This window comes from Sciurus carolinensis, chromosome 4, assembly GCF_902686445.1.
Source record: "Sciurus carolinensis chromosome 4, mSciCar1.2, whole genome shotgun sequence".
Classification (NCBI taxonomy): Eukaryota; Metazoa; Chordata; class Mammalia; order Rodentia; family Sciuridae; genus Sciurus; species Sciurus carolinensis.
In genome coordinates this window covers 10,602,879-10,624,792 of record NC_062216.1, presented here as the reverse complement: position 1 = coordinate 10,624,792, position 21,914 = coordinate 10,602,879, and the positions used below count along the sequence as shown (strand labels likewise).

The following is a 21,914-nucleotide window of genomic DNA, read 5'->3' as shown; positions in this document are numbered from 1 at the left end:
TGGCACTTACCAGCTAAAAGTTTGCAAGTAAAGGGTCCCTGTCATTTCTACAGCATCACTTGCAAGGGCCTCTGCAGGTCTACTTCTTGTTTCAACCCCATGCTTAATTCTGAATAGCAGCCTGGAACCGGTTTGCTCTAGTGTCAACTCACATGCAAGCACCCAGGTGAAAACCTGTCCCCGGTAACCAGGCTTCTCCCTGGATACCACGATACCACCCACACATCCTTCAACTTCCTGGTGATTCCAGTTACCAGAACACTCACTTCGCTTGAGTCCATCTCACTTCCAAAGCAAAAGTCCTGCGTCATACTGGCTCTTCTGCTGACGCCAGCCCTCCCACCAGAGCTCTGCACTGTGCACACCTGACCAGTGGCCGGCTCCCACCCTCGAGGGCTCCCTACTACCTCACAGTGAGGGATGGGCAACTCTGAGGTCCCTTCACCAGTTCTGGGGGCTGTGAGGAAGTGGCTGGGGTGTTCTCACGTCCTGGCCTTCCTGGCCACAGGACACTTCTCTGATGAGGGTCACTCCTTTGTAAGGTGGGGGAAATAACCCTCCCCAAGGGTAATTGCGGGAACCTAATGGGACTACACACAGCAGTGGACCGAGGAGCCAGAGCACTCTGGACAGCCAGTTCACAGTTGGCCAGTGGTGTGTGTTGGTCAGTTCCGTGTCATTTCTCCCTCTAGTCACTGGAGACTGTATCTTATTACAGCTTTCTGACAGATGAGCTTTAAGTATCAACACGGGCTAACAGCAGATTAAGTGGTTCCCAGTTCCCAGTTCCAGGCAGGCAGCAAAGCCACCTTTCCAACTTTGCCACAAGAGTTCCTGAGCCAAAACCCAAGGGCTCATTATCCACAGCCCCCTCCCTAGATTCAGCTGCATCTTATCCCCAAGACTTGGTGACCCTCATGTTCTGCCTCAGTCTTCCTTGTGCCTCAGGTTGGAACTTGTCAGGGAGAAAGGGTCATCCAGGGATTCTTAAACCCAGGCCACTGTGTGAAGGGAAAAGAGCGGAGGGAAGGGGTCCCAGGAAAGCTGAATCAGCTGCAGGGTCTCCCTTTCAGGGTTCCAGCATGAGAGTGCAGAGTGCATGAAGAAAAACCCAAACACTGACTAGTAACTGTTGGGTCCTAGCGACCCAACAATGGAAAAGATGAAGGAATTTTTAGACTTGCTCTGTGACATTAGCACTGTACAATTTACAATTATGGTCATCTAAGCAAATCCCCTCTGACCTCATAACCCTGATTACCATACACCATTAAGTGAATTGCACCGATCTTCCTCTGATTTTCCTTGAGAATAATCCTAAGTATTAACCTGGGACCTGAGCTAAGTTTGAGAGACAGTTTGTTGCCCATGTGGCCAAGGTACTTACACCTTAAAGAGAGAAGAGACAGTGTCCTAAGGATATTCTAAGCCATGAATGTGCATGTGGACTTTGCCACAAGCCTGGCATTCGGCCAGATGGTTTTCTCCATGAGCAGCTATTTGACAGACGTCTATAATTAGAGAACATTAATGAATGCAGAAGTTGATGCTTTTCCATTGAGGTTTGTATTTTCGTTAGTTAGTTAGGGCCCCCTTTTGGCAACATCAGGAACTGCAGCTCAGCCAAATTTCAGACTGAGCTGCGCATGTGTCTTCCACACGTGAGCAGAGAAGTGCCTGTGGCCCAGAGTAAGAGATGAAGACTATACAAAGGGACAGCGACAGGATTCCAAGGTCACAAAATAGTAGGAAGATTGCCTCATTTGGTCTTCTACAGACTACTGTTTTCTTAAGGAAAATATCAGTCATGCATTAAATACCCACTAAGACTTATTGTTGCCCGCTTTGCCTGATCTGATTCTTGGTGTATTCCTTTTGGAGATCACCCCCTGAACCCAGGTGGAATACGTTGACAGTTTTATAACAATAGAATCTATTTTAGTTGGCTGATGGAATATACCTGTTTTTCTAAAAGCAGGAACATCTTGAACTGGCTCCACTGTGTCGCCATACAGTCCCCTTTATTCTCCACCATGTGATCATCCCTTGTTCATCTCAGCTACAACAAATTGTTCCTATCTCTTTCTTCTCTCTTTTCTTTCTCCCCCAACCCCCGAGGCCCCATACCACAGTGAAGGAGTGCGGGGTGGGGGAAAGGAAAACAGCATGAGGAGAAGAACTTGGGGCAGGCACTTAAGTCACAAGGCAGCTTTATTGAATTAGTTGCATGCGGAAGCAGCTCTTCCCACAAGCAGCAAATACAGGTATTAGAGCGAGGAATCCAGGAGAGGCCGGCGGGATTGGGGCCTAGTCACGGAGAGACATGCAGAGCTCTCTGGGGGGCTGTGGTTCGTCTCAGGGGAGCTGCACTCAGATGCCCCTGTTTATGGAAAAGCAGCACTCATACTCATTCCTCTCTGAAAAAAAAAAAAAAAGAGAGAGAGTGTGGGAAGGGGTGGATTTTTACCAAGAAGCAGCCACCAACATCCACATTCTTATCTGCTAAGGAAGAACATTCCTCAAAGGAAAAATAAAATTCCCAGTGGTTTCCTGACTTTGTTCTTGGGCTCTGGCCACAGACACAGGCTTTCTGCCCGGACTTCATACCCCGCCCTTATCTCAGTCCCCAGGGATCTCCAGGGCCCTGCAGGGCTGCAGGAAAGGCCCGCCCGCCTGCCTACCGGTTCTTCCTGCGGTACTCCTGCAAGGCTTTCTCTGCCACAGTGTCCATGAACTTAGGGTTGTCCCTGGGGTCCTCTGGGATTACCAGAGTGATGGGGTCTGAGTCGAAGAGTTTCACAACCACCTCAGTGACACGGGAGGGGGAGTCAGAGTCGGAACTGTGGGAGGTCACCTAGACAGGATAAAAAGAAGAGCAGCATGTCACAGCCACAATGCCCACATCTTGTAATAAGGCCTGTGATGCAGAAGCTCCCCTACCCCTTCAAGAGCACCTGAACAGCTGGCAGGTTGCTTGTTAATCATCTAAACATCTGTGCCACTCATCTGAGCAGAAATGCCCTGATTCACACACGAATTTGAAAGGACAAAGGCCATCTGCAAATGACCAGCCCGATGGGCACCCCGGAGATTAGAAGTGTTTTCTAAGCACTTTTCTTAGTGCAGCTGCTGGTCAGTCCGTGGTCAAAAAAAAAAAAAAAAAGAATCAGAGAAAAAAAAGAAAACAGGGTCTTGAACATTAGAGAGAAGTTGTCACTGGGAGAAGACAATAAGCAACCATGATCCACGCCTTGAGGCACAGGGCACCAAGCAGCTTTGAGAAAGCGTCCGGGGCTGGGGTTGTGGCTCAGTGCTAGAGTACCTGCCTGGCACGTGTGAGGCCCTGGGTTCGAGCCTCGGCACCGCATATAAATAAATAAATAAAAAGATCCATTGACAACTAAAAGGTATTAAAAAAAGAGAGAAAGAGAGAGAGATGGAGAAAGAGGTCAGCCTTTGCAGCCCTCAGGGCGTCGCCCACGGCCCTCGAGTCTAGGGCTAGCTCTGGGACCTCACTCAGTCTCCCCATCTGGGAAATGGTCATGACAGTCGCCCTCCCTGGCTGTGCCTTCAGGGAGCACGGCACAGACACCAGTTTCCTGCTATGTGACACGTGCCCAATCCAAAGCCAAAGTGCCCTCTGGAAATCTGTGTCCCATTTTGCCCCTGGGAGGCTCCCGTCACCTCCAGACCAGGTCTGGAGCCCCCCACATCAGCATGTGACGAGGACACAACTCACGGTGGAGACCCGGAGATAGGACTGGTCTTGGCCCTGGGTGAGGTTGGCCAGCTGGGACAGCCAGCCGAGCTGCGCGTTGAGCTGCCCCAGCAGGGTGGAGGTGCTGGACATCTTCCGCTGGTAGGAACGGAGCAGCTCCTCGTACCTCTGCGTCAGGCTCTCGGCCACCTGCAGGGAGTCGTTAAGCTCCTGGCGCAGCTGAGCCTGGGCCGGGCTGTTGGTGGAGCAGTCTGCCCAGAGGTGGAGAGAGCACAAGGCAGAGACGGAAAGGAAGGTGAGGAAGGGACAAAGGTGCCAGCCGAAGCCAGCTCAGCAGGACGGTGCGGAGCAGCGCCACCCCGACAAGACAATCCTGCCCAGAACAGGAGTCAAGATGCTGCCTCCTTCATGGAGAAAGCCTTGCTCCAGAAAAAATGTCAGCTGGGCCAAGCAGTGTGCTTAGCGACGCTACCAGGCCCCGATCTCCTTGGCAACCAGCAACAAACAGTGTCCAGCACACTTTGAGAAAATGGATCACAAGTGCTCCCCTGGGTCATCAGACCCAGCTCCTTGCAGGAGTCATTTTGGAAGAGAGTGGACTTGACTCACTCGTGTGGCACCTGCTATGTACCAGATACCACAGAAGGTTCTCTTTTCTCTCCTAGTCAATGTATCTGACTTAAGTATTAACGATCCTATTTTATCAATAATGAAATTGAGGCCCACGGAAGTAAGAAAATTGCTTAAAGTCATGGAAGAAATAATCTGCAGAACCAGAGTTGAATCCAAGTCTTTAAATTCTCCATCTTGAGCTCTTCATACTTGGGCTCTGTCTGTGGTTCTGGAACATTCTCCAAGCTTGCCTTTGGGCATTTCTGCAGAGCTGGCAATTCTGGTTCTCAAGAGCTCAGAGGGCTGCCCCAGGACGTTGGGCCACAAAGCAGAGCAGGCTGGTAGCTCGGAGTCCTGGCCTGTCCCCCTGCCCACTAAGGCTGATCACCAAGCTCAAGAGAACAGGGAAGACAGAATCCATTCCTTCCGGTCAAGGGTCACTGCAAGTTGTCAGATCTTTAAAAGATAAACACTACCCACTATCTTTTTTAGCTAATGTTTTTCTCCCCCTAAATTATTTCAAAAATATTCAGAAGAGGATACCTCAAACCCAAGTAGATCACGGGAAAGGAGATCTCTATCTGCTTCTGATGGTGGCTTGCAATCATTGATAATAAAAAGTAAAAATGTGAGGTGGGACAAGAAATAACATTAGTGTCAAGAAGGTGAAAAGGAATGTGTGACGAGTAACTTTCACTCTCTTACCAGGAAATAATTAAAAATTAGAAAAGTTCTCCAGAGCCGAGACTCGCCTGGAATAGTAATTCAGGGGACTGGGGACGATGCAGGTCCCAGGGGACATTTGGCAAGTTCTGAAGATGCCGTTGGTTATCACAACTGGCAAGAGGAGGTTGCTACCATCATCTAGCGGGCAGAAGGCAGGACTGTTGCTAAACACCCTGCAACACACAGGACAGCCTCCGTGACAAAGAACGATTAAAGTGTGCTGGACATTGTTTGTTGCCAGTTGCCAAATGTCAACAGGCTGAAACTGAGAAATCCTGGGCTGGTGTCCCCAGGCAGTACACACTTAGAGAGTTCAAAGTGCCTTAAATAAGAGGAAGTCAGTCTTCCCCAAGTTAAAAAGAAGGGGACCGTTGAGCTCCGTTGATAGGGGCAAGAGGTCCCATCTGAGTCAAGGCCCTAAGGTGACATCTTTCTTGTAGTGAGGTGCCATGTCATTTGTGCTATTCTATGATATTTTTACAGAAAAAATTCTTAAGCCTGGTCATGAATTCATCTACAACTTCTTTGAACTCCAGTCCCTGAAGCACTATTATTTATTTTTTTATTTTATTTTATTTTATGCTTCTAAAATCACAGGAGCAAGGTTAGGAATATTTAACCAAACTCTAAAGGCCAGGCCTGGCAAACCCAAACATATTAAGTAATAAGAGCAAAGCCACAGAAGGATAAGCTACCTACCAGGGGAAAGTTAACCCATTCTGAGCAGAGACTACTGTATACCAGAAACTACTTTCATATGAAAAGAAAGGGCTTTCATAGCTGTTATCTCCAAGTACAAAGGATTTAATTAATAGCCAGCCCTGATAAAATGGAGAGAAACAGTGGAAGGGAAGTTTTTCTTTTGCCTAGAGAACCAATGGACCAAAAGGAATAAAAAGTGCCGCTACCAGTAACCCAAGTGCATGAGGTCCCTAGGGCCCCTGGGGAGAAAACCCAGGGTGCCGATTAAGAACACAGCCCAACCCCCAGCTTGCCTGTGGAGGGGTCTCACAGTCTTAGATAAGTTACTCAGCCTTCCTGTGACTGAGCGTCCTCCTCTGCAGGGTGGGGACAAGAACCGTACCCAACTCATAAGGCTGTTCTGAGGACACGGGTAAACAGTGTTCAGAACAGTACCTGGCACGGGGAAGCGTTGGTTAAACAACTCACACTGCCTACAATTCCGTCATGTGCAGTGGAAAATGAGTACGGCTGCCACAGTCGGCACCTGCAGCAGAAGAGCTGGGAGACCAGAGGAGGGGGTCCAGCAGGGGCTGCCTCTTTCCCACAGGCCCACCTGGAGAGGGGCACTTTACGTGTGTCTCAGTGACCTCAAGAACGACCTGAATCTTTGACCTTCGAGGGCACCAGCATGCTCCAGGCTGAGGACTGGCCCTGGGCCACAGCTCAGAGGCACAAAGCTGCAATCTGATTAAAGGCCACCCCGTGAGGCCCCGGGGACCCAAAGACACAGCCGATCACAGGGACAGCTTTCAGTCGGACCCACGGCTCACCCACAGACAAGATCTCCTGGCACTTGTCACACCGGTCCTTCATCTTCAGGCACCCCGTGGAATTGTGGCGGATCTCCTTGCACACAGCCTTCGGGTCATCGTCGCCTTCTGCAGACACATGAGGGAAGAAGGGCTGAGGCATTCAGCGATACAGGGCAGGCCCCAACAATTTTCAGTGCCTATCGACAAAACTGCGTGGCCCTCTGACATGGTCCTGTGGTCAGAGCAGGTTGCAGCTTGGTTGTCTGCCTACACACACAGCCTCTGCTTGGGGCTCCTGGGGAGCCTTGTCCAGGCACCGTCTCCCTCCCACCATCTCCATCTGAGGAGGCCTCTCCGGCCCCCGCACTCCCTCAGCCCTACGCGCTCTGTCGGCTGACCCGACTTGCTTTGCACTCCCACTGGCTCCTCTCTCCTGCCAGCTGGTCGGCAAGGCTCTGGAAGGAAGGGGTGCATCCTCCTCGGAGCCTCCTGACACCACGCTTCCGGCCCTGACGGAGCGGCGGGAGACACTTAGTACAAGGCCCTCCTGCGCTGCCAATGCTTTTCAAGCCAAATCCCAGGGCCCGACCATATGGAATAGGACGCCGCGTGGCCAACGAAGCCTCGGGGAAGGAAGTCCGCTCCTGAAGGGACTGGCCTCTCCGGCTCACACCACACTTCACTCTAAAACTATGCTCTGGGCTGAACCAGGCCCGGCTGTCACAGTCGGGAACACCTTCCTTAAGTGCGACGTGGGCTGTGACGTAGTTCGTTGCCCAGAAGGTGTGGCCCCACACAGAGCCCCCTAAGTTCACCAGCAAAAGAGGCTCCAATCTGGTAGGAAGGGCAGGCAGTGACATACGCAGCAGCAGCTGAGGGACAAGGTCGACTGGAAATCACAGAACTACACGGGCGGACCCACTTTGTCACTCCTGAAGCCTAATGCATTCCTTTACCTCTGACTCTCCCCTTCCTCTTTCAACGGCCGAAAGCCACTCCCCCGGGCTTGGGGGGAAACATGGAGATGGACACACACAGCTCTTAGCATCTAGGGGCTCCCATCCCCCCTTGGAGGAGAGAGACAGCTTTCTGACCTCTCATGAAGTCCATGCCGGGGGACTGGGAGCCTGGGTCGTGGAACGGGACATCCATGGCCTGCTGAGCCTGGCGTATCATTTCGAAGAAGGGCTGGAACATGTCCTGGAAGCCCAGATGCCCGTAGGGGGAGAGGGGCAAGAGGCTGCGGGCTAGGCGGGACTTGTGGTAGAGGAAGTGAGGCCTCCGGTGGGGAAGGGTAAAGGGCGAGAAGTAGCGGGTGTCCTGGGGCTCGTGGGTGAAGAAACTGTCCTGGAAGAGGGCGTCCATGATCCCCGACGCCCGGGTGAAGCTGTCCTCCATGGCATCCAGGATGTGGTTCTGCTGCCGGTCGCTCTCCAGGAGGGAGTCGATGCGGTCGCCGTTCATCCAGAAGTAGAAGGGCGAGCTCTGGTTCAGGAACTCCTCCAGCTGGGCGGTCAGAAGACTCAGTGAGGAGGCGCTCGCCAGGCCGCAGCCCCCCGAGCCCACAGGCCGCCCTGCCTCTCCCGGCACAGGCACACGGCAGGTGATCCAAGACCCCACCCGCTGCAGCAGCTCCCAGGTGTACCGACGCTCAGGCCAGTGTCCCCACCACCCCACCACCCCCACCAGGCCATGAGATTCACAAATCCCCTAGAGTTGATGAGGTCCAGTTCTGATGGGTCCCCTGTCATTTGGGGCCACTAAGGACACTGACCCCCCTGCTAAGCTGGTCAGCATTCAGGGAACAACAACATTCACATGAGTCCCAACCAAGTGAGGCCCAGAGGTAAGGCTCATGGATTCAATATTAAAGCGCTGAAGAAGTTTTCATTTCCTCTGCCTGAGTGGGCCCAGGGCTCTGCCATGCCCAGACGCCGTTCCTTGTTATCCAGCTAATTCTTGCTGGATGAAGATCTTCTGAGGGAGGGCAGATACCTGACCCGCGTTAGTGGTGACTGTCATGCCCACACTCCCGCCAGACACCATGAGTCGATCACAGCACGGGGCGGGGCGTGCAGCCTGCCGGTCCCAACCCACAGCGCCGGATGTGGAATGCATCGCACTTCACTGGGTCCCCCTCACTCCCCACTCAGAGCCTAAACCACGTGCGTGCCCCCTTTTCACCTGGCGGCCCACCAGGCCCGAGCCACTTCTGCAGACGCGAGCGTAGAACTTCATGCAGGTCTGCTTCAGGCAGGGCTTACACTCTTCCCACAGCGCCATCATGGTCTCGTTGCACACTCCTGGCGTCGCCTTCAGCTTCATTTCAGATTCCCTGGTCTCATCCAGGGCCTCCTACAGGGAGACATGAGGCCAGGTTTGCTTCACGGGCCACACTTCACCCTCCCCAGCATGGCCCCTGGGTGCCTGGCCGTGGCCACCTGCAGGACTGCCCCTGATCTGATCACAGATGTGCTCACTTCTCCCCTGAACCAAACCCTGATCCCACATTCGCCCACCTGGAATTGTTATGGGGCGCAACTTAAGAACAGACCGCTCACCACTGAGAAGTCCTAATTTGAGAGTCTTTTTTTTTTTTTTTTTCAGTTCTGGGGATTGAACTCAGAGCCTTGTGCTTGTGAGGCAAGCACTCTACCAGCTGAGCTATCTCCCCAGCCCGAGAGTCTTTTTTTTTTTTTTAATTTATTTTTATTGCAGCCCCAGAGTCTTTATTAAACCGGCCAACTGACTGTCTCACATGGTGCCAATGGCTATTGGGAGAACAACCCCAAAATCAGGGTTGTAGGGGTTCTTATACCAAAAATCACATCAATCATAAGTGTCTGTTGCTATGATTTGAAATTACACACTAACATCATGAGATCATCGACAGAGGGGGAAGTGGGTCAAAACGACCCTTTCCTAAGTACAAACTAAAGAATGGTTTCTAACATCCACACAATCACTGTTCACATGGTACACTGTTTAGGAGCAATAGGAATCAAAAGAGAGCAATTTTTCTTTATATAGGAATTGTCATTCTGTATTGTTAAACATGTCACACTAAGTAACTGATGATGGGCACAGAGGCGGGGTGTTCCCATGGGAGAAGCTTATTTCCTACATAACATGGAGTCTCAGAGCAAAATGGAGTCTGTTTAGTCATTTCCCTTAGAGTCTGGCCTGTAACATTCTCATGGAGTCAGATCTGTCAGCCCGTCCCAGTCACCTGACTCTCGGCATCCTCTCACCCTCGAAGCCCAGCTGACCTCTAGACTCGGAGCTCTGGTATAACTCGGAACTTATACTTCGCTTGCTATTCTCAACTGTGGTGCTGACAAGCCATCCTCCGAGGCCAGCCAGAGGCTCGTTGAATCTCTGATTTCTATTCCACTCATGGCTTCTGGCAGGCAAAAAGAATCAGCACTCTATCAAAACCGAAGTCCCATAGGCCCCAAAACCCACTAAGGTGCCCTTGTCATTTCACCCAGTAATTTTATAAAAGTGTATCCCAAGGAATTTCCAAAATAAAGAAAAAACCCTGATGCCAAGATATGTGTTACAGTATTAGTTTAGGGATTTATATATATATATGTGTGTGTGTGTGTGTGAGTGTGTAGATCATGGCCCGTATTTTACAGATATGAGAAATAGTCTGGAGGTCCATTTCCAGAATCTAGTATTCAGTCTTAATTGGATCCAATTGTAGCTCTGCCCTTTTGCCTGCTCTAATTCTAAAATCAGCCAATCGCATAGAAGGTAACCCAGGACCCCCTCCAATCTGAGTGAGGGGCGGCGCTGCCGTAGGTTACAGATACAAGCAGGCGCGCTTGCTGGCCAGGTTCCTGTAGCCGGAAGTCAAAGTCTGCCTTGCCCACCCACTTCCCACCATGCTTCTGATTTCTTGCAGCACCTCATTATTTCTAACATACCCATGCGTCAGAATCAATCCAGATGCTCAAAAGCAGAGTACAAGTCAAACAAGTTATAGAACAGTCATCCACTTATCAGCAGTTTCAGCTATCCAAGGTCAGCCACAGTCCAAAACATTATGAAAGTGCCATGAAGAATTAAGGTATTTTGAGAGAGAGAGTGCATTCATACTTTGGTTACCGAATACTGTTATAATTGCTCCATGTTATTGTTGTTGTTAATCCCTTACTGCACCTAATTTATAAGTTAAACTTTATCAGAGGTATATATGCACAGGAAAAAAACAGTATCTATAGGTTTGGTGGTGTCCTTGGTTTCAGACATCCACTGGGGTCTTGGAATATCTCCTCTGTGGATAAGGAGGAACTACTTACCATAGGTGCCAAGGGGTGACAAATACATCATTACAAGGGATATTTATAAGCTTTAAATATTATAGGAAGCATTTTTATTTAAAAAATTCATAATCCTGAATACAGTCATTGTGGGACAAAAAGAAAAAAGAGCAGGAGGAAATATAATCAGATGTTAACCGTGACTCCCTGCTCCCAGCCCCCAACCCAGAGTCTATCTTGGAGCCTGCACATGGTCCGGGTTTAGAAAAATCTATTGAAATGAATCTGGGCATCAGGCCCTGAGCCAGGCGTGGGACAAAACCAGATCCAAGATTTCACCCCCTGAGTCTTTCAAAAGCAAATAAACTTTCCCCATTTCTTCACTACAGTCCCAGCATCAGATGACACAGCCCTGGAAGGACTCTGGGTCACCATAGCAACCCAGCAAGGCACCCCACTGCGCCCCGCTCCTCCCCGCCAGGTGTCCGTTCTGCTCACCTCTTTCTTCTTCTTGGCCTCCTCTAAGGTGTCCAGCAGCGACTTGCGTTCCTCATTTGTTTTTTCTATTAGAGTCTTTATCTCTTTCACCCCCTTGACAGCGTTCTGGATTTCCTTGTTAATGTACTTACTCCCCTGGGTGGACATTTCTACAGGAGGCAGAAGGAGGCAGGAAGAGAGAAGGTTGGGGTGGCAATCCCAGCATCCAGAACTGCACAGGATGATCAGAGAAGCCTGTCCAGCCCAGGGACTGTCAAGGCTGGGAGCCCGTCCTCGCGCTGGGGAGGCAGCACAGGCCCTGCCTGGCAGGACAGAGGCGCCATCTCAGGGCTCCTGAGCGGTGCCACCCAACTGCTCTGAGATGCAAACCTGAGGAGAAGCACACCTCAGAGAAGGGGCGGCAGCACCAGGCCTGCCCACTGCCCACCACCCTGGGAGCCCACGGTCCTTGAAATAGAATATGTCATTATTGGTTACAAATCTTTCTGGAATTCTGTTTAACCAAATAGTTTCACTTCTTTGTTCCAATGCAGAGTGGCAGGTGACGGGGACAGAAAAGTGAATGAATGAATGGCACAGTCACTGGGGAGACTGCAACCAAGGGACAGCACCAAAGGACAGACACACCATGGTCACCGAAGTGCCACTCCCCTGGTGCTTGTCCTGTGCCACGTGTGCTTTACCTACTACTCCCAGCGTGTGATCGTGCCCACAAGATGGGAAAAGATGGGGACAGGGAGGTTTGGGGCCAAGGGACTCAAGAATGAGGGCCCTGTAAGGCCAAGCGCTCAGCACCCAGGCTGAACAGCAGCCCCTTGCCTGCCCTGTGAGCGGAGATGGTGGAGCCTGGTTTCTTTTGGACCTGTGAGGACACATAGGCAGGAGCCCCATCACAAAGGGGAGGTCCACAAAGCCTCCGATGTTCCAGGCACAGTTTTGAGTAGAGCCATGGGAGCCGGTGAGGGGACAGGGAAGGGAACAACCACATGAAAGGCCAAGGGTGTGGGAAATGCAGGCCAGTGTCCAGAAGACACCGACCTCACAGTGCCTCAGCTACGGGAGCAGGGCACGCAGGCTCAGAGAGGTTTGGGCAGAGAAGTGCAGAACCGGTCACAAGAGGGAAACGGCCTTCCACACTCGGGGCCGCAGAGAGGGTGAGCTTGTGGGGCAGCCCTGCCCTGGGCCTCACGGCGCTGCACCCAAGGGGTCTCCTGCCCAGTTCACTTGCCCTGCAGCTCCTGGTTGGAGACCAGCGGTTCTCCCAGGACCTGCCCGTCGCCCCAGGTCAGCAGCAGCCCCACACACAGCAGCAGAGTCTTCATGGCGTCACCTTCTCCGATTCTGGAATCACAGCACGTTCTGTTTGGAGAGAAGGGGAGACCATCATGGGCACATCTGGGCTGCCTGTTGGTTTCCTGCTCAGCTCACTGCCTGCTCCAGCGTCCAGGAACATAGGCCCTCAGCTCTCCCCTCGGCTGGCATTACTGCAGTTGTACCCCTGAGGAACAGAACTGCCACTGACAACTTCAAAAGAAAGCGACGGCAGGGGATCCACGGAGGATGGAGACCCATGGAATCAGAGGGGCCGGGTCCAGGCCAGACCTCCTCCTCCCCCTAAGGGCTGCGGCTGCCTAAGCAAGGCACATGGGCTTCCTACATCTGGTCTCCTTGTCCAGAAAGGGCATCTAGGTATCCAAGACTGAAAACAGGTCCCTTGGATCACTCATCTGTCCCTTCCCTGTTCCCCCTCCTTAATCACAGCAGACATTACCAATTGATCACCACTCTGTTCCCCTCAGAGCCCAGGCATCACCTGAAGGTGCTTTACAAGAGTCTGAGGCATGAGCCTCCATCCCCTTAGGTTGGCACAGGAAGTTAAATCCACTTGCCATCCTTAGTGTGAGACTTCAGGCAGGCTGCCTGTGGACTCTGGGGTATCAATGAAGAGCAGAGAAAAGAAGGGAGTAGAGAGGGCAAGGCAAAGGCAGGGAAGGGCAAAGTGAAGGGTTAACTATGAACCCAAAGAGCAGGTTCCCCAGGAAAGTTCCTTCAGGAGGCCATGCTCCTTGGCTCTGCCAGGTCCCTTTTACCCGGCCCATTCCCTCCAAGTTGGCACCAGTGTGCCCTGCCAAGGCTCCCCTGCCACCATTGGGCTGGTTGCCCTGAGCCAGGGGACGCGGGCCACAACCTGGGTATTACACAATGGTCCCTTTCCCAGCAGCTGAAGTTGTTGCATAAAACAGCTCCCCCGTGCCCTCCATCCTCTGCTCTGAACAGCTTATCTGGGCTCACCCATTTCCCATGCCACAGGAAGCGGGAGGTGGGTCCCCCTTTCCTGCAATGGTTCACATCTAGAACCTGCTCTCAGCCCAGCAGGCCATCTGGACACTGGGTAGATCATTAATAAGGCAAGCCTCTCCTCACGCCATTAGACGCAGAGCAGGGAGCAGTGTGGGAGTGAGCGCGGGTCAGCGCCTTCCCCGGCCCTGGGGTAGGTGGCTGAGCTGGCAGGACTTCAGGCCCACCAGGAAGGATCTGGTCTCATAGGCAATGTTCACTGAGGCCTAGAACGCCTCCGGCAGGGACAGAGCCTTTGTCACACAAGAGAGAAAAGGCTAGCCAGAAACCCCAATCCCGGAGGCTATCCCTCTCACCCCCACCCCGGCCAGAGCAACAACTGCTGGGAAATCTATCCAAAATGGTCAGAAATAGGTCCTCACCAACAGACAGGGTGATGGGTCCTGAAGAAAGAGGAGACGGGACAACCAAAGCAGAGAACAGGATGGAGAGGCTGGAGATGAGCAGCTGGCATGCGGTCTGAGTCCAGGAGCCCTCCAGCTCAGAGCTAAGAATGGGGTCACTCTCCAAACCAACCCCTCCACCTTCAGGCACCGGCCCGAGACAGGTGGGGCTCCCTGGGGCCCACAGCAAGCTGGTGGCAACCCCAGGATAAGAACCCAGTCATCCCAACTATTCATCTGGTATCCTTTCCTTGATACCAAGTCACTTAAATCTCTGAGCCTCAATTTCTTTACCTGTAAAATGGACCTGACACAGAACTTACTGATGTAAAGGCTTCCATAAACCCAAAGGTCTGACACAGTCATTGTATATGCTGACTGCTTTCAAACCTGGCTGAGGGCCTATCCTGGGCATTAGAAACCTCTAAGTGGCATTTCTGGAGAGGGGCAGAGGACGGAAGCAAGCCTGCAGGCCACCTATGATCTCCCAACTCTGGTTTAGCCTTAGGGAAGTGTCAGGTTACTTTCCCAGGGTCTTGTGATAATGCTGATTTCAAGTCAGAATCTTCTTTTCTCCAAAGCTAGTTCCCCTTGGATAGTGCTGGTCAAGGACAGCCCGAGAATGAGGGCCCAAGCCCAACTGCCCTCCCTGTAAACCAACGCTCTCCTCTTCTCATCCCCTCCAGGGATGGGGTCATGCCGAAGCCAAGGACTTCTCTTCCCCAGCACTGCACCACAGCCTCTTCCCTTACCATATTTTCCTCCATTTTTTGTTTTGTTTTGTTTTTGTTTTTGTTTTTGGTACCAAGGATTAAACCAGGGGTGCCTAACCACTGAGCTACTTCCCCAGCCCTTGAGACAGAGTCTGGCTAAATTGCTGAGGCTGGCTTTGAACTGGGGATCCTCCTGCCTTAGTCTCTGAAGTTGCTGGGATTACAGGGGTGCACCACCATGTCTGGCTTCTCCATTTTCTCTGCATTTTAATGCAATAAGATCCTTTGCCATCCCTGTCTTCAAATCTTCTTTAAAGGCACACTTTTATGGCTAATATTCTGTTTCCTAACATAGGAGTTTATTTGACCATTCTTACAAGGTTGAGCATTTAGATTGCACCCTCTTGAGCATCCTTTTACAGTACTGTATTTACTGTATTTAAATTCCTAATCTCTCCCTTCTTAAAATAAATATTAACAGCAGTCACAACTTTTTTTTTTTTTTTTCCCCACTAGGGCCAGAAATTCTGGAGGGCCAGGAGGCTTCAGTTCTCCCAATGCTGACACTTCAACACTAGAGACAGCCTTCTCAACGCCTCCAGGGCCTCAGATTACCATCTATCAACCGTGGAATCGGGCGTCTGAGGCTTGATGGAGCTTCTGTGACTTTCCTCTAATGCACCTTGGGTGCATTAGGAAACAGAAAAATTAGGATTTAGGTGACAGCAGCATATACTTATATCTACAACGTCGTACTTACAAAGCGCCCTCGGGAGAACTAGAAAACAGGAGAAAACAAGATGACTCACGCCTGCAACCGAGATCTGCACCTTCCCTGCGCTGCGGGAAGCGCCCACACGCAGGCAGCGCCGCCACGCCCCTGTGCCTCCGCCAGTGCGCGGCAGGCTCCGAGCCTCGGTTTCCCCTTTTTTGCAAAAGGAGGATTTTATATATGACCGATTTACCACTACCAAAATGGTGGCTGGAGCTAATGCGCACGGGGACTCTGGAGTCTCGCCCGTGCACCGCCCCCGCAATCGGCCTCGGGTTCAACTGCCTGGCGGCTGGGCTCTGGCCACCTCCGGTGGGGTCCCCAGGAAGCTCTGTCTAAAGGTCAGGGCTGGGGAGTTGTCATCTCTCTCCACCTGAATGCTACCCCCGCCCTCCTATCGGCCCGATGTGGTTCTGCGCAGGAGTAGGAAAGATGGGGACAGCTTACCCGTCAGCTGCGCCAGCTCCCGTGCGCTCCTCCTGGCGACGCCGGGTGGTGAGCACCGTGAGGCGCCGTATTTATAGCGCTCGGCTCGCGTACACCCCCTTTGGGGCTGGCTGCAAACCTGCATGACTCACGCCCAAAGAATGCCATGGAATGCACGGGGAGCTTTCTGGAAGCCGGGAGGGGGGCGGTGCAGCACTCGGCTGGGGGCACCGGGGGGCGCATCAGCACCGCGAATAGCCGCGCCGGTTCTAGGGGACACCCTGGATCTCGCTTTGCCTCAGGTTCCCGAGAGGCTCAGAGCTGGGACCGCATCCCAGTAGGGAAGAGCTTGAGCGGTGCCCCAGTCCACAGTGGTAGAAGGGTCCACTCTATCCTGTCCGGTACCTTTGTCCAAAATACAATCTCACAGTCCCCCGGCCCCATTGAATGTTAATCTTTCACATTAGGCACGCTCCACTTCTCCTGTGCTATTTAAATAGGAAAGTGTCAGGAATAATGAGGGTAAGATGGAGAGAGGCGTTGTGCCAGGGAAGAGAAGGCATGAAGTGTTTGAAGTACGCTGGACGCCCTGAACGGTCTTACTCAGCGCTGGTCCTGAGCAGACTCCCTGGGCCTGGAGGAAGCGAATCTGTCTAAGGATGAGCAGAGCATCTATTGGAGGAGATAGAACGCCTCTCTGGACTCCAAGACCCCTGGAGCTTAAGCTATTATTGCCGCCTTTCACTTGGGATACAGCCAAGCAGGGTGGGCTTCGACAGTGGGCACAGGACAAGTTCAGCCCCACTATTGTTTTAAAGTTCTACGTTGCAGACTTGAAATTCTCATGGTCTTTGAACAAGGGCCTGGCATGCTCGTTTTGCACTGGGACCCATGCACACAGTCTTCCTCAACTGGCTTCTGCTGAGAGAGGGTGCATCTCCTGTCTCGGGCATCCGCACCTCCCGGGTCATGCCCCCTGCCGGGAGGAATCTGTCGGAAACCCCTAAGGTGCTGCTACTTCTTATGGAAGAAGCAGAGCTGTCCACTCTGAGACATTGGAATTTGAGGAGAGTGGGCAAGGACTGGCATTGCTCTCAGGCTGATGGGGAGATGGATGGAGCATGTATGGGCAGCCTGGTTTGGGGTGGCTGACTGACAACCAAGTGAAAGGAAAGGGCTTAAACCAAAGCTGTGTGGTCAGGGGCAGAGTTTCCTCTAAATGCGGTGGAGGCTCAGCCCTAAGGCTGTTCCCTGTTCCCCCAGAGGGAAACCCGGGACTGAGGGCATGAAGTCTGACCCAGTCACAGCTACGCCTCCAGGGTGAATGGGACCCATTGACCTTGCCCTTGGGCCCAGTTTCTTCTATCTGGACACAAAGGAATCTAGAATGTATCCTCCCTAAGTCCTCCCTGTGCCTACCCTGATACAATGCCAAGGGCAAGATCAACCCAGAAGGAAAAAAGGCAGCAAGAACTGGAGCAGTATTCCCCCCAAAAGAGGTTTGGCTCTGTTCTCTTTACAAACAAGTTGAATTATCAGCAACAGCTCCATTTTCTGTGGACACTGCCTCCTCTTTGGCATATCAGTACCTGGGACCACAAGACCTGTTTTTGCACTCACTCCTTATAACTTTTCTGTTCTATAGTCTCCCCAGCATCCTGTACAGGAAGCATAGATCTGTGATAGTTTTATTTTTAAAAATTGGACTCTGGAGGTCAGGCAGGGAGATCTGCCTTAGTCAGCTAAAGCAGAGAAAGGGAGGAGGGGAAGAAAGGATTTGGAAGAAGTTAGCATGATTCACAGCCATAACTGGGTCCCCTGGGAATGATTACTTGGTTCTTCTAGCTCCTAAACAAACAAAGTTGGGGAGATTAAACATTAAGAAAAAAGTACAAATTTTGAAGGCACCATAATCATCACCGGATTCTTAATATTCTAAGGAGACTGCAGAAGCCAGCTGACTCAGCCCTAACATATGTAACCTACTGCATCCCTGCACCCCCACGACCCCATCCCCCCACCACCCCACCACTCCCTACCCGACACCCCCACCAGGTGGTCATCCTGCTTCTGTTTGAATACCACTCATAAGTGGGAGCTCACTACCTCCAGTGTAACCATTTCTCTAGGAAAGCTTTTAATAGGTTAGCACAACTTTTGTTGAGGCCCAGTCTGGTTCCTCCTTGTAAAGGCTATCCTGAGCCCAGCTCTGTCCTCTGGACCCTCACTGGGAAAATTCAACCCATCTCTCGCCCAGTGGCCGGATGTTTGAAGACAATGAGTCGGCTTCTCCCAGTGACCTCAGGCTGGTAGCTCCTCACCTTGTCCTCAGACTCTTCCTTAGCCCTCGGACTTTCTGGACCTTGCCTCTCTTGAAATCCGGGAGCCCAGCACTGAGCCTACCAATGCCATGGGTGGTCTGAGCATGGAGCAGAAAAGGGCCGCTCTTTCTCTTGCCCTAAACACTCCAAATAAGCTTTTATCTAGATGCTGAGTCACTTGGCTGATTCATGTAGAATGCACTGTTTTGGCAGGTGCTGCTGGCCATGTGCTGCTCTCCCCTGAGGAACTTATATAGCTGGGTTTGGGCCTTGGGGAGAGGTTTGATGGGGAGGGGTGTGATGGGAAGGGGTATGGTAGGGACCAGCTTTTATCTCTTTATCTCTTAAAGCTTTGCCCACCATCTCTGGCTGCCCAGATGCCTTTGGGCCTGATCTACTGTGCAGTGTCTTTGTTGTGCACCCCACATCCAAGCTGTTACCCAGCTCAGCACCACCAGCATGCAGCTCAGCCACCATGGATACAGCTAGAACAAACCAGAAGCGAACAAGAGCAGTGTCCTATGACCTGCATTCAGAATCACTTTCTGGGGCTGGGGTTGTCGCTCAGTTGGTAGAGTGCTTGTCTCGCATGCACAAAACCATGGGTTCGATCCCTACCACCAAAAAAAAAAAAAAAAAAAGGATCACTTTCTAAGCCAGGCACAGTGGTGTACACCTGTCCCAGCCATTTGGGAGGCTGAAGCAGGAAGACCACAAGTTTGAGGCCAGCCTGGGGAATTTATCTAGATGCTATCTCAACATAAAAAATAAAAAGGGCTGGTGGTGTAGCTGAGTGTGAGAAGCCCTAAGTTCAATTCCCAATATTGTTAAAAAAAAAAAAATCACTTTCTGAGCTGTAATTATTTAATGGGTACATTTAGTCAATTACAGACCCACAATAAAATCATGGATAATAAAATCATATGCAGTAAAACCAGACCACAGTTGATGCAGAGGTATCCTGAGTTCTTTCTCTAGCTCCCCCTAAAATTCATCAGTTGATCATCTCCATCTCCCCTTCTTGGATCTTTTGAGGAAAAGGTTTGAGGTTGGTCAATCCTTGGTTGTGCTTCATGTACTTAGAAATAAACAAATGTCACTCACCTAGCATGTATGAGGCACTGGGTTTGAATCTCAGCACCACATAAAAATAAAATAAATTAAGGTATTTCATCCATCTACAACAAAAAGAACTTAAAAAAAATAGACAAATATTACTCCTGCTTCACTATTAGACTCTAGTTAGATAATCTGTATTTCACTTGAAAGTCAATCAACTTCAACCTTCAGCTCCAACTGTTAGGTTAATGAGCCTTTTATAAAAAAATGGCCCCAGATTTACTTCAAGTCAAACATACTCTTTCCACAACCACCTAGAATCCAACTAATGATTCTTTCCGATGAGCAGTTCTCTGTGGAACCATGTAATAGCTGCACTGTGGAGTCCCCTGGGCCGTGCCTGAGTCTCCCCTCCAGAGGTTGTGATTGAGTCATCTGCGGGCAGCATCAGAGTTTTTAAAACTCTCCAAGAAAAGCAGTTGAAGTCCAGGAGCCCCACTCTCAAGTTTACACACTGCGGGTGCATGCTTTCCCACCGGATCCTCACTGTCCCTCTGGGTCACTGTCAGGCGCATCCTGTTAGTCCCACTTTACAGAAGCAGGGGAGGGAGGCTCAGAGGAACCCTTGCAGGTTTTGCCTGCCCTGAGCTGAAATCTGCCTCCTTATATCTTCTTCGTCTTTTATCTTATTTCTAAGGCAGCATCTATGTTATCCTCTCCTCTGTAAGACAGCCCTTCCAACGTTCAAAAACCAAAATTATATTTCATTTCCAATGTATGTCCTTGTGCAAATCCCACCACTCATGGAGTGAGGTTGCCGGATGCATCCACCCGCAAGACGCTTCATTTGGTCATTCATTGTCTCTCCTGTGTGGCTTCCAGACGCCAACTCTGGGTGGCTGGGTGATTTGACTGGCTCCCTGGGTTCCCATGGTATTCTCCGTTTACTTTTATGTTACCCTGTAACATACTGTGCTTCTCAAATTGTTTTAAGTTGACCTCTGGGTCAGGCTGAGGTGCTGGGAGCACCCAAAGACACGGACACCCTGGCTCTGGGTTTCCTCAAAGATTTAGGGAGAAAGGTGAATAGGTAGCGAGTAACCAATCTTTTCTTTACCTGCCTCATTTTCAATTCCTTTCTAAAGCTTATGCTTCTAGATCAATGGGGGTCCACATACTTAGAAGATGTGTATGTGTATGTTTATGAACAAATATAACCATAAATAATGAATTTTTGCCTTATTCTCTTCTCAAAGTAAACAGTAAGTCATGTGACACACGTACTCTACAACTTACTTTTTTCCACTTAATTGTGTATTATAGACATCCCCCCAAGTCAGTACACAGAAAGGCCTACTCGTGCCTTCACAGCTGCGTCCTATCCCAAGGCGAGGCTAAATGTATTTTATTCAGCTGTCTTCCTCCTGTTTCTCTAAGCAATCCTGAGATAAGCGGCTGTCTGTATGTGTCCTCACTTTGTGGTGCCTTATTGCTCTGTTTAAGGTAAATTGAGATCACTGGATAAAAGAGGTGACTGTTCCTGAGATTCAGGTGTCTTCCCGTCCTCCTTCCCCAAAGGTTGCCGTGACCTCCAGCCTCTCTGGGAATGCCCATTCCCACATGATATTCAGGCTTGCCTGTTGTCCGTTGGAATTTGCAGCAATCTAGTGGGTGAACAATGATATTTTGCTACCCTAATTTCCTTGAACACTTACTGTTTTCAACTACTTTCCTTCCCTCTGACTTGCCTCTCCATATTGTGGGCTGGGTTTGTCTTTTTCCCACCGATTTATAAAAGCCCTGTAAGTACACAGAGAGTAACCCTTCATGTGCTCCCCACATAAGGAGGCCTTCTCAAATTTTCATGCAAGTGAAATTTGTGTGTCTTTTTCTTTCTGTGTCTTGCTTAAAAACATATTGCTCTGGTCAGGCGCAGTGGCACAGTACCGTCATCTCAGCAACTTGGGAGGCTGAGGCAGGAGGATCGCAAGTTCAAGGTCAGCCTGGGCAACCAAGTGAGACCCTCAACGACTTAGCAAAACCCTGCCTCAGAATAAAAAATAAAGAGGACTGGGATGTAGCTTAGTGTTAAAGCACCCCTAGGTTCAAGCCCGGTTTAAAAAAAAAAAAATTTAATGTCTTCTTCGGACTAGAAGATAGTTATTTTCCTAATTTTCTTCTAGCTTTCCGATGTGTTAAATCTTATATTTAGATATTTAATCAAATGAAATTTGTCATTTTAAAAGGTGAAATTTGTCAGTTTTTGGTAAGCACATACTACACATTTTATTTGAAGTGACTACTACTATATTAGCTACGATTTTTAGTATGGGTGTTTGAGCTCATGAATTGCAATAATATGATTTGAAACATTTTAAGTCCTAGAAATTTGTGTAAATCCAGAGCTGTTAGTAATTTGAATTATTATTCTTTGTGCATTTTTAGTGAAAAATTCACATATCTACAATAAATCTTGTAATATTTTGTTAGTACCATGAAATAAAGATAATATTATAAAATTTCAACTTAAAAAAAGTGAAATTTGTGTGCTTGTGAATGTGTAT

At 50.4% G+C, this 21,914-nt stretch overlaps 1 protein-coding gene across 2 annotated transcripts; it reads right to left on the bottom strand.

Moving 5' to 3' along the window:
• Positions 1-2,193: 2,193 nt before the first annotated feature.
• On the bottom strand, positions 2,194-16,148 carry Clu (clusterin). Of its 2 annotated transcripts, XM_047549984.1 has the most exons (9): positions 15,992-16,148; positions 12,547-12,677; positions 11,319-11,467; positions 8,737-8,907; positions 7,647-8,058; positions 6,571-6,678; positions 3,740-3,969; positions 2,682-2,854; positions 2,194-2,417 (listed from the first exon to the last, which is right to left on the bottom strand). In XM_047549984.1, the coding sequence occupies exons 2-9, from the start codon at positions 12,638-12,640 to the stop codon at positions 2,408-2,410; spliced, it is 1,347 nt and encodes a 448-aa protein (XP_047405940.1). In that variant the 5' UTR covers positions 12,641-12,677; positions 15,992-16,148; the 3' UTR covers positions 2,194-2,407. The 2 variants fall into 2 exon arrangements, with proteins under 2 accessions (XP_047405940.1, XP_047405941.1); XM_047549985.1 differs by lacking the exon at positions 2,194-2,417 and having other exon boundaries at positions 2,678-2,854.
• Positions 16,149-21,914: the final 5,766 nt, after the last annotated feature.

What these genes read in the sequence shown, in the direction of transcription:
- Clu (XM_047549984.1), bottom strand. Translation starts at nt 12,640, where the DNA reads ATGAAGACTCTGCTGCTGTGTGTGGGGCTGCTGCTGACCTGGGGCGAC. An exon ending in CGGGCCTGGTGGGCCGCCAG is followed by an intron (nt 8,059 to 8,736) that starts GTGAAAAGGGGG and finishes CTGACCGCCCAG; the next exon opens with CTGGAGGAGTTCCTGAACCA. An exon ending in CCAGGAGATCTTGTCTGTGG is followed by an intron (nt 3,970 to 6,570) that starts GTGAGCCGTGGG and finishes ACCTCTGGGCAG; the next exon opens with ACTGCTCCACCAACAGCCCG.